Source organism: Gekko japonicus, unplaced genomic scaffold (assembly GCF_001447785.1).
Source record: "Gekko japonicus isolate JY-2015 unplaced genomic scaffold, Gekko_japonicus_V1.1 scaffold407, whole genome shotgun sequence".
Classification (NCBI taxonomy): Eukaryota; Metazoa; Chordata; class Lepidosauria; order Squamata; family Gekkonidae; genus Gekko; species Gekko japonicus.
The window spans coordinates 921034-936688 of NW_015172563.1; the positions used below are offsets into that span (position 1 = coordinate 921034).

A 15655-nucleotide genomic window follows, 5' to 3' on the forward strand; every position below is an offset into this window, starting at 1 on the left:
AAACTAGTCCTTTAAACCTATTCTTCACCTCCACTGTATATTCATCAGAGATCTGATCTAGGTCAAACCTGAATGGCCTAGTGGTTTTCCCAACTTTCTTCAGTTTAAATCTGAATTTTGCAATGAGTAGCTCATGATCTGAGCCACAGACAGCACCAGGTCTTGTTTTTACTGACTGGATAGAGCTTCTCCATCTTTGACTGCAAATTATATAATCAATCTGATTTTGGTGTTGCTCATCTGGTGATATCCATGTGTAGAGTCGCCTCTTAGGTTGTTGGAAGAGGGTGTTTGCTATGACCAGCGTGTTCTCTTGACAAAACTCTGTTAGACTTTGCCCTGCTTCATTTTGTTCTCCAAGGCCAAACTTGTCTGTGATTTTGGTTACCTTTTGACTTCCCACTTTAGCATTCCAGTCCCCTGTGATGAGGAGGACATCTTCTTTTGGTGTTAGTTCTAGGAGGTGTTGTAGGTCTTCATAGAACCTGTCCACTTCAGCCTCTTCTGTATCAGTGGTTGGGGCATAAACTTGAATTATTGTGATGTTGAATGGTTTTTGCCTTGGATTCGGACTGAGATCATTCTTTCATTTTTGAGATTTTTTCTTCATTTTTTCTCACTCTCTTGTTGACTATAAAGGCCACCCCATTTCTTCTACAGGATTCTTGGCCACAGTAGTAGATATAATGGTCTTCTGAGTAAAATTCACCCATTCCTGTCCACTTTAGTACACTGATTCCCAAGATGTCGATGTTCAGTCTTGCCATCTCATTTTTGACCACATCAAACTTACCTTGATTCATATATCTTACATTCCAGGTTCCTATGCAGTATTGTTCTTTGCAGCATCAGACTTTCCTTTCACCAGCAGACACATCCACAGCTGAACATCCTTTCAGCTTTGGCCCAGCCACTTCACTCTTTCTGGGGTTACTTGTACTTGCTCTCTGCTCTTCCCCAGTAGCATATTGGACACCTTCTGACCTGAGAGGCTCATCTTCTGGCATCATATCTTGTAGCCTTTTGTTACTTCCATGGGGTTTTCTTGGCAAAGATACTGGAGTGGCTTGCCATTTCCTTCTCTAGTGTATCACACTTGGTCTGAGTTCTCTGCTGTGGCCTGTCTGTCCTGGGTGGCCCTCCACGGCATAGCCCGTGGCCTCATCGAACCATGCAAGCCCCCTCGCCACGTCAAGGCAGTGATCCATGAGGGAGTCCGTGGAATTAGGACCACAGAAACTGAGCTGAAGTGACAGCTTGGAACAGTCACTGCTGCAGTTGCGTTGCTGCAGTCCACACAGGAGCCAGAATGGAGTCAGGACAGAATCTCATCTGGAGTGTTCCTGCTCCTAGCACACCAAGGAGCTGCCTTTCCTAAACTGAAGCGGTAGCAACAAGAAACATGGCATGCTCTTGACAGTCAGCTTTCCCATTTCATTTTCCCCTGACCTGCAAACTAAAATGGGTTATGTGTTTTTCACATTCATTTTAAGAATTTCTAAGCTGGGTTTTTACAAGGACGAGCTATGAATTAAAGTAAATAAATCTCCTGACGTAACAGGTTGCTTCTATTGTGTTTCCTTTCAGTTTTGATCTGCCACCGCTTATTCTTTTTTCAATGGATGGGTTCAGGGCAGAGTACTTGGAAACATGGAGTACTTTACTTCCAAATATGGTAAAACTCAGTAAGTAAACCCAATCTCATACTTCTAAAGAAGGACAAACACTCAAAGGCAGTATTATCATTCTCTTTCTTTACCATCTTCTCAAAATGACCCCACTGTTTTTTAATAACTTGTGAGGCTTGCAAGTCACCTGTAATCCCTGGGTATCTCTTACAACACATTAACGAGATAAAATTCAGATTGGCTTAGTAATAGGCAATGTGGGTTAATTTTGGGATGTGTTTTGGCTGTTTATTTACAGACAAGTACAGAGTTGTTTGATTGAATGCACAAATACATACATACATACACCAACATGGTATAGTGGTTAGAAAGCAAGGCTAGGATTTGGGAGACCCAGGTTTGAATCAACACTGTGCTGTAGAAGCCAGCTAAGTGACTTTGGGTCAACCATATGTTCTTTGCTTAACCTACCTTACAGTAGGGTTGCCAAGTCCTCTCTGGCCACCAGTAGAGGATGGGCGAGGTAAGGTTGCCAGCTCCAGATTGGGAAACTCGTGGAGATTTGGGTATGGACCCTGGGGGGGGGGCAGGGACTTCAGTGGGGTACAATGCCATAGCATTCACCCTCCAAAGTATCCATTTTCTACAGGGGACCTGATCGCTGTAGTCTGGACATGAAGTCCCAGGTTTCCCCCGGGTTTCACCTGGAGGCTGACAGGGTTTTTATAAGGATAAAATGGAGAAGGCAAAAATTTTTCAAGCTACTTTGGGTCCCCATAGGATAGAAAAGTGGGGTATAAAAGGAAGTAAATAAAAATGTAAGCTAAAAATGCTTTGTCCTTTAAAAAGTCCTAGAAATAAAGTCAGCCTAATAACATAAAATCATGTTAACAGCATCCTAATTTAGTAGTATATGTTAAAATAAATTGTTACTGTACAAGAATGACAAGAAATTCTAGGCTAAGGATTCTAAAGCAAAGAAGTGAGAGGCTGATAAAACATGAAACACAGCCATACAACAAGAACTTTATACACAAGCAATTTGGCAATGCTTTGCAGAAGGGTTTCTAAAGTTATCACTGCTGGTTGCTTTTTGGACAATTCTGTCCCTCCCCATCCTTTTGAGCTGGGAGTAGACACCATGCCTCACAGTCTGCAAGATATTATGCAGAAGAGCTGGGCTGAAGACGTCCTTTTTTGGCACTCCCCCTCCACTGCTGCTGCTGTTGAAAGGCAGCATAGATCCACTCTCTGTCCTCACAGGCTTTGAGGGTAGGGCAAGTTTGAGGCACAGACCGGTGGTCATTTCAGACATCACCAGATATCCTGTCTGCTTTTTTCCTCACCAGTGAAGAGCATCTCCTGTGCTCTTCACCCTCGTCCCAGTCTGCCCACTTTTGAGCCCAGCACATCTGCATGTTAACTAGCCAGTTTCTTAATAACAGGATGGATTTGTGGACAATATTCACAAATAACCTTTTAAAAAGTGATATGCATGCTTCATTCTTTATCTGGTTGTACTTGTATAATTGCCAAACATATTCTTTTGCAGAACAATGTGGGACACATTCAAAGTACATGAGAGCTGTTTATCCAACCAAAACCTTCACCAACCACTACACAATAGTTACTGTAAGTAGCTTCCTCTCCTCATCATTATATGTATTATGACTGTTTCTGCCACCCATCATTTCCTCCACTTTCTCCGTGCTTCTTTGTCGCCTTTTATGTTTCGTTCTGCATATCCTCCCTCTTTCACCTCACATGTCCATCAGCTTTTGTTGTTACTTCTGCATTCATTTCACCCATTCAGCTTTCAGTTCGCTGTATCCTCGGCTTTTCCTGATCCATTTTTGCAATGGACTTTTCTCTTGCTCTGCTTTAAAATCAAGGGTATTTCTGATGCAGACATTATTTCACAGGTACTGCATCACTGCCCAGTTCCCACCCCTTTTCATTCTCTCCCACCACAAGGACATATTTTCTTGGATTTTGCAAACAACCCCCATTCTCCACCCCGTTTCCGCCCTTCCTTTTTGGTCCACACAACTGCCACCTTTGAGGTTTATTGTTCCTCCCATTCTGCAGTTTCCTCTGTCCTACTTTCCTACCTGCTTCTGTTCCACCACTGTGAGTGTTCCCCATAATTTCCATTTAATTTTGTTGAAAATAAGCCCTTTAAGTCTAGTGATAAAATATATTGATCGCTAATCTTTTGGTTCAGTTGTTAAAGAAACAAGAAACCATTTGAGAGCTTGGTAAAAAGTGATGGTTTTCTCCCTCTCCCTTGTGCATTCTTTTGCACTCACCCTGCAGCCGGCTGTTCAATTACTCAGCTGTGACAGGGGGAGGTCTAGTGCTGGAGGGGGTGGAAAGTCAGGAAACCAAGACCAGGAGCAGACGCAGCAAGGACAGCTGATGATGTTAAGCTAAGGGGCAGTTCCCCAGAGGTGAGGAAGTTGAGGATCCATGGGTCTAAAGTGCCAAAGTGGGAAGGGCTAGCGCTGGATGGGTGTGGAAAGTCCGGAAACCAAGACCAGGACAGACCCAGCAATGACAACTGATGTTGTTAAGCCAGAAAGGGGGGTCCCCAGAGGTGAAGAAGTCAAGGATCCATGGGTCTAAAGGGCCAAAGGGGGGGGGGAAGGTCTAGTGCAGCTGCAGTAGGAGAATTCTATTTTTTTTTTAAAAAAAAAACATCTTTGGATGCCATCCCCACACATCACAAGTAAAGTGCCAACCCCAATTAAGCAAAAAATGTGGGTTTTGGATGTAGATGCAGAATGCTTACACAGAATACACAATAAACAAACTGGAGAAGGGGGAAATGGTGCAGAGGGCACCAACGCAAATCTGAAGTCAGGCTTTAAGGCTTGACAGCTCAGATTCCCCAAAGTTAAGTGTCAGTGCAGAAAGGGCCTATGACTACTGTTGCTATTATTTGGAATACAATGTGCTTTATTATCTCCCTACATTTAGACCTGATCTGCAGACTTCCCAGGAATGTCCCAATCTCCAAGTGTTTAAATGAGCACTCAGATCTGTTTGTGTATGTGTGTGTGTGGCTTCCCCATTCACACCAATATAAAAGTTCGATTTGCTTGTGCACACCAGGTCCATTTGTTGAAACAAATTAGAGTGTTCTTGAGTGCAGGTGGGAACTGGTAGTGATATGCTTATGAAAGTTTCTCTGCAGTACAAATTTTACAGATCCATACATCATTGGAGTCTGCAAGTAGTTTTGATATGGCTGGACTGACAATGCAACAACATATCAATATGTAGAAGCCTAAAAAAGGTGTCCATATTAGGTAGGTTGTCTTCTCAAAGGCAGTTGCTAAATTTTTACTGACTGTTAGTGATATTTACATACTTGGATAGCATGGGTTGATTAAGAGAAAGAGACTCTTGCCTATTCTTTTCTGTAACTTTGTACTGGCTGGAGTCTCAGAAACTATTTTCTTTCCAGAGAGTTTAAGGGACCTTGAAAAAGGGATTACTATTGATGGTATTTACCTTAATACTTCTTTTTGTCCTATAGGTTTTTTAGTGGTTTGATTATTTTAAAAACCTGAAAAATAGAGGTAACAGCAGGACACACACAGTATGCGTGTACACCATGAACAATGCCTCATTTAAACTACTTTCCACTATCCTATAAGCTACTGTGCCTGCCTGACCTTAAATTATGTGATCCTAAGCACATGTACCCAAGAGTAAGCCCTATTGAACACAACAGGACAGACTCTTGAGTGGAAAGGTTTAAGACCACACCTCTTTTGTCAAAATTATAGAGGGGAATTAAGCTATTTAGGATAACAATCATACCCTAGTTAATTGAAGATAAGGTTGATACAAAAGGAAACTGGAAATGAATGGAGGAAAAGCTTCTGGAAAATCTTCACAACTGTTCTGCATTACTAATATCTGTGGCGATGCAATCTATTGTACCACTGAATATTAGACATCTGGTTTATTTATAGCAGAGTTTACTTTAAATGCAGAAATATTGATTTTGTTGTTATTGTTTTTCCCCTCAGGGACTGTACCCAGAATCCCATGGCATCATTGACAACAATATGTATGATGTTAATTTAAATCAGAACTTCTCACTTTCTGGAGTGTCCAAGTCAAATCCTGCCTGGTGGAGCGGACAGCCTGTATGAGTTTTTTTAATGTCTGTAGTACTATTTATAGCTTGTTAAAGGACAGACTTGCAAGCCCTTCCTGCTTCTGGTTGGCCCCTGGGAGCTTGGAAAAACCGTGTGATCATCCCGAGGCTCCACTTAGTGGCACTACTCCATACCTTCACTCCCTGCCCAAAAGAAACAGGGTTAACCCCTGCTGCCACCATCAACTCAAAGAGTATCTTCAGCCAAACAGAGTCAAAATGGCTCTGCCCACTCCCCACTGAGCAGTCTCCTGTTCCCTCCCTTGCAACAGTTGCTTGCAGGCTGCATAAGAGCCTTGGAGGGCCGGTTCCGGACCCTGGGCCTTATGTCTGACACCCTGGTTTAGTGGTGTCACCTAAGTGAAACCTTCCACTATGTTCCTACAAGCAAGCACAGAGTGTCTGGCAATTCCTAGAGGTACCCCTATTGCTTTCAGGCTTCCCGCAGAAGTGACATCATCATACTTGTGATGCCAGTGAGGTTTTTTACTCCCTCCCCCACAAGTGGCAGCAGGCAGTGTGATCTCCCCTTCCCTGACTGGGGGCTTGGCAGCCCTACTTTCTTTCCATCCTGGCTCAGCTGGAGCCTCCTCCAAAAGAGCATGGCTAAGTAAGATGAGGGAGGAGTTTAGGGGTTAGTGTGGGTAAGGGAATCTGAACCCTCCCCATATGTACTGATCATAGTTTACAAAATAGTTTAGAATTTCCCTCTCTAGAAGTAAAAAAAACAAATATGGTTGCCCCCATCGGTCTAGTTTGGACTACAGAAAAGCACATTTAGCCACTGTTACAAAGATTAGCCCCTAGTTCTTGGTGGGCCACTGACCTGGGAGGCCAGTGGCAACCAGAAGCCAAGTCCAGTAGCTCTGCCAGTGCCACAGGCCCCCCCAACTCAGACCTGGCCAGTGGCACCCATCATTGGCACAACTGGCCCTATGGCACTTGAGGCACTGCCTTGTAGAGTTGCAAGGGCCACTCATCCTGACTTGGTTGTGCCATTTTACCTTCTCAATCTGTCCCTATGCATAGCACTGCCCCTGATCGATTTTCCACAACTGCATCAGAGTGGGAGCAGTTTCAGTAGAAATAACCCTTTTTACGATGCACAAATATTTTAAGTACGTCTTTAAAGGCCCAAAAATATTCTAAGCATATTCAGAAGATTTCAGAATATGTGTTTAATTGAAATATTTAAAGTCTGTCCTCTTCTTGAAGATTTGGCATACAGCTATGAACCAAGGCTTGAAAGCTGGAACCTTCTTTTGGCCTGGATCGGATGTAAAAATCAATGGATCATTCCCTAATTTATACGTATTGTACAACAAGTAAGTCGAACTGTTTACTAATTGATTAAGAGGCCATAAAAGAACATTCTCTCTTCTTTCCCGTATTTAATCACAAATCAAAATATGGTACCTATTCGTAGTGAAATATCAAACAGTAAAAAGTCTCTATCAGTTCAATCTATTATTAACATGTTGATTAGAATGGCAGTTAAAAAAACTTATACAACAATGTTGCAATTAATTAAACCTATCCCTTACAAGGATCAGTAAAACAAGTCACATCATGACACAAGGATTAAATAACTTCCTCATCACAATTCTCCATTCTTGATTTCTGCACCAGGCTCATTTAGCAGTCTTATTAATTTATATAAATTATTAAAAAAGTAGAAACCTGGTAGTAACCCAACTTCACCCTACCCGAATAAAACCATTCATCCTACTACCAAAATCAATCAATCATTCAGTTACTAACAACTTCTCCCCACTCTAACATAACATCAAGCAGATGTAGTAATTAGGTGCCACTGGGCTCTAACTTTGTTCTGTTGCTTCAGACCAACACGGCTGCCCACTTTGATCACACGTACGGTGTTAGCCTTCTCTACATAAGATAAAGTCCTAAGGAGTCTAAATACCAATGGTATAAAACACTAACTGCCTCCTACAACTCTTATTACTCCAGGAACTAGCAGGAAACTTACAGGTTAAAATTAATACTAAATAGATAAGTCAAATAACAAAGTGCGCTATTTAATCGCTGTGCAATCTGGTTCTTATGGCATCTCAGCAGCTGCTTATCTTAACTCAGTTGGGCCAAGTTAATATTCTAGCAGACACACCTTTCTGGGCTCAATCAGCTGAATCCACAGATTCTCCCAAAGCCATTAAAACAATCACACAAAACAAGATTAAAAAATCCAGCAATACATGCTTCTTCTCACCCCATAATATGTATGGCCAAACACAATTGAGATCTTCTAATGAGTACGGTCTTATGTTGTAAAAATCCATCTGGACAAGCTTTAGACAAATTGCCCCCTCAAACAAAAGGTTTCTTTTAGTACTAAGCAGCTCTTTCCGAGTATTTACAGTTACTTGTGGTTAGATGTCCCTCACAGAATGCATAACAATCACTCGGGCTGTATCACTGCAGTCTCAGCAGACACCACAATTTCTGATAGCAAACTACACAGAGTCAGGGTCTGAAATCCATTGTGCCAATTCAGGGCCAAAAGTCTACCAAATAAACACAGAATATTCACTTGGTATTGACTGCTGGTTCTTAGTCTTTGAAGAGTCTATTTACTTTAAAAGCCTTTAAGGAGACATTTACAAAGTGCAGCTGTTTTATTAGGGATGGGCACAAACCAGGAAAATGTGGCTTGGTTCAGTCGTGGTGTGCCTGGTTTGTGAACCATGAACCGTCATAAACTTTTAGCTGCCAAATGAATTGTTTCAGTTTGTGAGGTTAATGATGATTAAGGTTGATGAGGTTAATAGCCCTCCAGTGTGCTAGAGACACCAAATTTTGGCTGACTCACCTCTACCTGCCCTCCAAGTTTGGTGAGGATTGATCCCCCCCCCAAGAAGATGCCCCCAGGAAAGTGCTCTCTGGGGAAATGACAGATGGAGGTTCAGGAGTGTATAGAATGGATCCTATGCAAGCTGGAGGCATCAAACTCACAGGGGACCTGTACAGAATTCTGCCCCCATGCCTGTTTAGGAATGGGGGAAAAACTCCTGCATGTTTACAATATTACAACAATACCCAGCTGTAGCACCTCCTCAGAGATGCACTCTTAAGGCTCAATGGTAGCGTGTAGCCCCAGCTAGGCACAAGGAATTCAGCCTTAGAGTCCAGTACCCATCAAGCAGACAGTATTTATAAACAGAATAAGTTTATTTAGCAGAGACTTGCATCAGAATAATAAGAATTCCAAAATAAGAAAGGCTAAGCAATGTTTTGCCTTACTACACAAATAGAAGCATATTTACCAACTTCAGGAACAGTTATCAATGCAGAATATAGTCCATTAGTAAGAGTCCAGGTATCTTCAGAAACAATAGTGCCATTCTTGCAAGCACATGGTCAGTTCACACAGGAGTTCTTTGTTCTGCCTGGGACAGCATTTCCCAGTGCAGTTCAATAGGAAGGAGAGAGCAAGGGAAAAAGTGAGCTCCTCTCCAATGGTCAGACAATTAAAACCCCCAATCTAATTAGAATCGGCCATGGCCATTAGCCAATCCAATGAGGAAGGGGTTGTCCACTTTTTGGGGTTGTCATGGTAGTGGGTGGGGAATAGGCTAGGTCTGGGGACCACCCTCTGCAGCAAATGACCCCAGAGCCCAACCCACCTTGGGCCTACGTGCGTTTCTGCGATGCTTCGGCAGAGCCATTTGGTTTATGGCGGGCAATTTGACCAAATGGTCAGCTATCTGGCTTGCATAGGAAATCAGAACAACAGGGGGTACATTCCAGGGGAGAGGCAGGGTCTACAGGAATCAATTTTTCTATACAGGACCTCCCCCCCCCCATTTCTTTGAAGTTTGGTAAACATTTAGACTGAGCAGAAATAGTCTGTCTGGAAATGTATCCATTCACAAACTGCCACGAACTGCTTGAAAGTTTGTGAAAAATTTGTGCTGGTTGACCTGTCATGAACTTGTGCAAACCACAAACCACCCAAAATTTGTCTTGAACTTTAGTTTGTGAGCTGGTTCGTGTCCATCCCTAGTTTTTGTCATGCTAGTACATTGGCAAGAGACATAATATCTCCTGAATTTCTTAGCTGACAAACTACAGGATCATATAGGAGTCCTTAATGTCAGTTCTGAAAATAGGAACATAACCCCAGTGAGTTGAAAATATCAACCTTAATTTAAAGCAAGACATTAAAACTATAAGAAGGATATTGTGCAATTTTAAGATGGCAAGAATAATTGTTAGAACATAGGGAAATTTCAGACAGCCGATATATTCTGGTTTCCATGACAGTCACTGGGAGATTGCATCCTTTCCCACAGAACACCATCACAAGGGGGACAAAAGTCTGGCATCAGCTGTCAACCGGAGATGAAGAATACATAGAGAGAGAGAAATTTCAGACAGACGAAATATACCATTTCAGGAACTGTTCACTAACGGTTTCTGTCTGTCATTTCAGACAGAACCATTTTAGTAATGGTTCCCTACTGGAATATATTTTCACTTTCAGACAGAAATGCTTCTGTCCCATTAGGGAAGCGTTTCTGAACCGTTTTACCTGCAAACTGCTTCCAAGCGGTCTCCACTTTTATGTACCGTTTCTGAAGCGCTACGGGGTGCTGTGTAAAAGCCCCCATAGTGCTTCCTCCTGTGCCACTTTGTTTTCCCGCCCTTTTTCGCCTGTGTGGGCAATCTCCATCCCTTTTTTAATGTTTGTTTTAGAGCGCTATACCGTTATAGCACTATAGCGGTATAGCGCTCTAAAACAAATGTTCAAAAAAAAAAGGGAGGGTTGGAGATCACCCGCGCAGGCGAAAAAGGGTTGGAAAACAAAGTGGCACTGTCTGAAATGCCAAACCGCTTCAGAGATGGCTCCTTACCGGTAGGGGAAAGGCTGTGTGAAATGGCAGCCCTGTACCGGTTTACTCCAAGACGGTACAATGGCTTAAAAATGGCTTTAAAAGGGTAATGTGAAATTCCCCATAGGCAGGGCAAACGGGTGAGCACTATGAAGTATCTTAAGGTTGAAGAGTCATTCGTAAGCCAGCCTATTATTAGCTTCTGTGGCCAGATGGGGTGGGAATGGGACTCCCTTGCTACTGAGCAGCACCAACAGCTACTTTAGTTGCATGAATGCACACACTGGGGTGGGAGATGAGGCTTCATACCTTTCCACACAGTTGTGATGTTCAGGCTAGGATGAACAAAGCTTATTGATTATGCTAGCGAAGTTTGGAGGTGGCTGGCGGAGTTGCCCACAATGCTGGTACCTGTTATATATTGTCTGGTAGCAATCTGCACTGAGGAGTTCAGATGATGCTTTGCTGATGCTGATTGGTTGTAAATAAAACTTAGTTTAACCCATGTATTTTTTGGATCTTCTCTCTGCTATATGAGAATAACATCATAACTATCTCGTTTGAGACAGAAAGGTGGAATTAATTAGTTACCAAAATTATGAGGTTTGCCGTGCTTTAAATAAAGTATCATAGCAAATCTCTTCCTAATGTGTAAATATTTTTAATATTCCTTGTAGGGCAATTACATATGGGGCAAGAATAACAAAACTGCTGGAATGGCTTGATCTTCCCAAAGCTGACAGGTAACCAGTGAAGCTAGGAAAGAGGAACTGCTTTTTTGTTCTTATGAAATGTTTAACTGAACATTTTCCTTAGTAAACACTGAAACATGTCCTGAAATTTCTCCTGTAACTATGAATTTTTCCTCATTATTCTTTTCATCCAATCCCACACCATGGTTTTTTAAAAATATATACTCTGCCATCACAATTCATACCTCCCTTTCTGCACTACCAAGACACCAGTTCATATTGGGAGGAAGGGTTCTAAGACTCCCTTTTGGGCCAAATTATATATTGGACTTCCACAATCATGTGTATGATCCACTGGTCAGGGTCAGAGAGGATTAAGACCAGGGAGACCCAAGCTCAGATCCTCGCTTTCCATTAAACTTGTGGGCAACAGTATGGGCCAGTCATTTTATTATGGTCTAATGTAACTCACAAGGTGATTATGAGGATAAAATGGAGGAAGGGAGAGTGATGTATACTTCCTTAGTATCCTTGGTGGAAAAATGGGATAAAAATACCCTCCGTTAATACAATTATATAAAGAGGTTAGATCTCAGTCACTGCTGGGTGGTACCTGTAAATATCAAATACTGAGTTCAGGCATGCTGTGTCAATGAAGGATATATTGAATGCTGACAGAGGGAAGGTGGTATATACAGTTAGCTTACAAGCCAGCTTGAGCCTTAAAGGGACAGGTGGGATCTAAAAATATGTATACACACAAGCATATGCTTACCTTGTTTCTATATATTTCCATATTTTTTAATAACCTCTCATGAGGTAGCTACCCATAACCTCACATATAAGAATTAAAAGCTATCATTTAACCACATGCAAATTTAACTTTTTTATTTCTGTATTTGCACAAACAATTACTAAAATATTTATTTTAATTTATTTCTGATCTTGGTATAACACAATGGTAGAACTGAACAACATGGACCCACCAAGCTGAACAGAACTCAACAGTCTTATCTGAACGGTGGCCCATAAAGAACTTGATAAGCTTGTGGGTTTTGCTCTCTGTCCAGGGGTACAAAAACAGGCAAAACCTGACTGTGTGACTACTACTGATTCTACTGATCTAAACCTAAATATTTAATTTTATTTGATAGTGCATATTTTGCACTATTTGGGAAGGAATGGACAAAAATTCCCCTTCAAACAGTCACAATACTCCTTTTCTTTTGGACTCTAGGCCAAATTTCTACACACTATACATTGAGGAACCTGACACATCCGGACACTCATCTGGACCACTTAGTAGTGGAGTAAGATTTTTTTAAAATTATGCCTTCATCTCAGTTCCAGTAGGTACCTGTATGATGACCTGGGTGGCTCAGGATAGCCTGATCGTGTCAAGGTTGGCTCTGGTTAGTGCTTGGATGGTAGAACACCAAGGAAGTTCAGGGTTGCTACACAGAGGCAGGCAATGGCAAACCACCACTTTTCCTTTTACCTTGAAAACCCTATGAGGTCGCCATAAGTTGCTGCGACTTGATGGCAGTTTACACACACATAGACAAACACCCAGCGCTATTTTGGGGCAGGAACGCACAGGAACGGAGTTCCGGCTGGCTCCTGAGTTGGCCACGCCCAGCAGGAACTCATTAGCATAATAGGCCACACTCAACAGTAGAAATGCATTAGGATTGGCTACATTAGGGGTGTGTGGCCTAACATGCAAAGGGTTCCTGCTACAAAAAAGCCCTGGGTTTTGACAACAAAGGTAAACAGAATAAGAAGCAAAAGTTGGGTGTGGCTGGATCACCACAATTCTGGTAATGTGGGGGTGTGGCCTAATATGCTAAGGAGCTGCTCTGTCAGGGGTGTGGCCTAATATGCTAATGCATTTCTGCTGTTGGGTGTGATTTATTATGCCAATGAGTTCCTGCTGGGCTTTTTCTACAAAAAAGCCCTGCACACACCTGTATGACAATGTACAACCCTTTTCCATGCAGCACACATCATGTCAGATGTGCTAGCTGGTAAGATGAAAGGAGATAAAATTTCAGATATAGGATATTGTTATTTCTCTAAAAACAAAGTGCTAGCTGATGGTTAGACATCTGGGATCCCTTTCGACAACTGAGGGCTATCAACGTATTGCTTGAAAAAGCTGTAGCATGGGAAACTCCTAAGCTAACATGTGTTCAAGTTGGAGAGAGTGAGTTGGTGCAGAGGTAACCCTTTACTGCAAAGAATCAGGAGTACAGGCCATGACAAAGCAGTGTAATAATAACAACGAGAAATATAAATATTGCTCTTTGTGAGAGTTTCCACCAATACTATTAATTGAGTGCAGAATGGGAATTCAATTCAAAAATGCATAAAGCAAAGCCTGCCTTTTAAAAGTTATTGTCATCCTGTTTTATTCCATTATGTATCCATAGCTTTGGCTGTAAGGCAATAATGTGGGGTATAAATATTTTAAATAAATACATCAAATAAAGATTGTGATAGACTTGGTTGCGGGCTTGAGGAATGAAAAAAGTGCTAATAATAACACCTTTCCTTCTTCTGTTTAGACAATTAAAGCGCTACAATTAGCAGATCAAGCGTTGGGAATGTTAATGGAAGGCCTAAAACAAAGAAATCTACACAACTGTGTCAATCTCATTGTTCTGGCTGATCATGGTATAAATGTTTGTTCTTTTGTATCTCTGCAGACCAGGTTTTCTCTGCTAATTGACCCTCAGTAAATTTCTCTCCTTTTTTTGTAGGAATGGATAAGACTTTCTGCAACAAAATGGAATACATGACAGACTATTTTGATAAAATTGATTTTTATATGTATGAAGGGCCAGCACCACGTATCAGAGCAACGAATATTCCCAAAGACTTCTACACATGTAAGTTTCGATTAGTGTGGCCCATCCAGAAGGAACATGTATAATAAATAGATCCCGGCTTGCCCATTCATTTTACTGCAAAGGAAATATACATTGTGTGTCTCTTCCACTGAAAGTAATGGGGTAGCCCTTTGGGCTGGGTCTGGAGGGACTATAGATATGGTGGGGTTTCCACACCTGGATCAAACAGCGAGCTGATTTAGTGAGTCCATTCTTGTTTCTGCTACCTGATGCCTTGGCAATTTTATGAACGTAGATGCTGCAGTCTTAATGTTTATACCAATCTGAATGGTTAAAGGAAAATCAGCCCTTTGTTTCAGGTCTTGCATTACAGTCCTCTGTTCAGAATTCAAGAATATTTAATTTGCAGTGGCATTCTAAGCAGAGTTAATATCAGATGATAAGTTTCAATTAACTTCTGGCCTGTAAAAATGCCAATGAAATTCAGTCTGTCTTCCATATTCTGTCACACTTTTGCAATGGTCCCAGGTGGCCTGAGACTCAAGAGGCTCATAGGTGTGATCAAGCCTCACATTCAACAATGCCTTTAGTTATATTTGCAGTGAGAGTGAAGAATATAAGAGAAACTATGTTGGATCAGGCCAGTGGCCCATCCAGTCCAGCACTCTGTATCACCCAGTGGCCAAAAACCAGGTGCCATCAGGAGGTCCACCAGCAGGGCCAGAACTCCAGAAGCCCTCCTACTGTTGCCCCCCAAACACCAAGAATACAGAGCATCACTGCCCCAGACATAGAATTCTATCTATACCTTGTGGCTAATACCCACTGATGGACCTCTGTTCCATATATATATCCAATCCCCTCTTGAAGCTGTCTATGCCTGTAGCTGCCACTACTTCCTGTGGCAGTGAATTCCATGTGTTAAGTACACATTGGGTGAAGAAGTACTGATAGACCTCTGTTCCATATATATATCTCACCCCCTCTTGAAGCTGTCTATGCCTGTAGCTGCCACTACTTCCTGTGGCAGTGAATTCCATGTGTTAAGTACACATTGGGTGAAGAAGTACTTCCTTTTATCTGTTTTAAGCCTACTGCTCACTAGTTTCATTGATTGCCCACAAGCTCTTGTATTGTGAGAAAAGTACTTCTTTCTCTACCTTCTCTATCCCATGCATAATTTTGTAAACCTCTATCATGTCACCCCTCAGTCATCATTTCTCCAAGCTAAAGATCCCTAACCTCTTTAAGCTTTCTTCATAGGGAAGGTGTTCCAACCCCTTAATCATTTTAGTTGTCCTTTTCTGCACCTTTCCCAATGCTATAATATCTTTTTTGATGTGTGGTGACTGAAACTGTACAGAGGCCCCGGTCACATGGCAGAGTTGCCGCGGGAGAGGCACGGGAGTCCCGCGGATTTTCTGGGCGCGATCACACCCCAACATCTGGGAAGCACAGT

General features: G+C 42.1%; 1 protein-coding gene across 1 annotated transcript in view; it reads left to right on the plus strand.

Moving 5' to 3' along the window:
* Window positions 1-15655, plus strand: part of ENPP3 (ectonucleotide pyrophosphatase/phosphodiesterase 3) — a 97023-nt gene that overhangs the window by 29120 nt on the left and 52248 nt on the right. The window contains exons 6-13 of the mRNA XM_015421253.1: window positions 1588-1685; window positions 3181-3260; window positions 5669-5788; window positions 7015-7124; window positions 11330-11395; window positions 12582-12654; window positions 13912-14020; window positions 14107-14235. Coding sequence (XP_015276739.1) covers window positions 1588-1685; window positions 3181-3260; window positions 5669-5788; window positions 7015-7124; window positions 11330-11395; window positions 12582-12654; window positions 13912-14020; window positions 14107-14235 — 785 coding nt within the window. The remainder of the gene's footprint in view (window positions 1-1587; window positions 1686-3180; window positions 3261-5668; window positions 5789-7014; window positions 7125-11329; window positions 11396-12581; window positions 12655-13911; window positions 14021-14106; window positions 14236-15655) is intronic.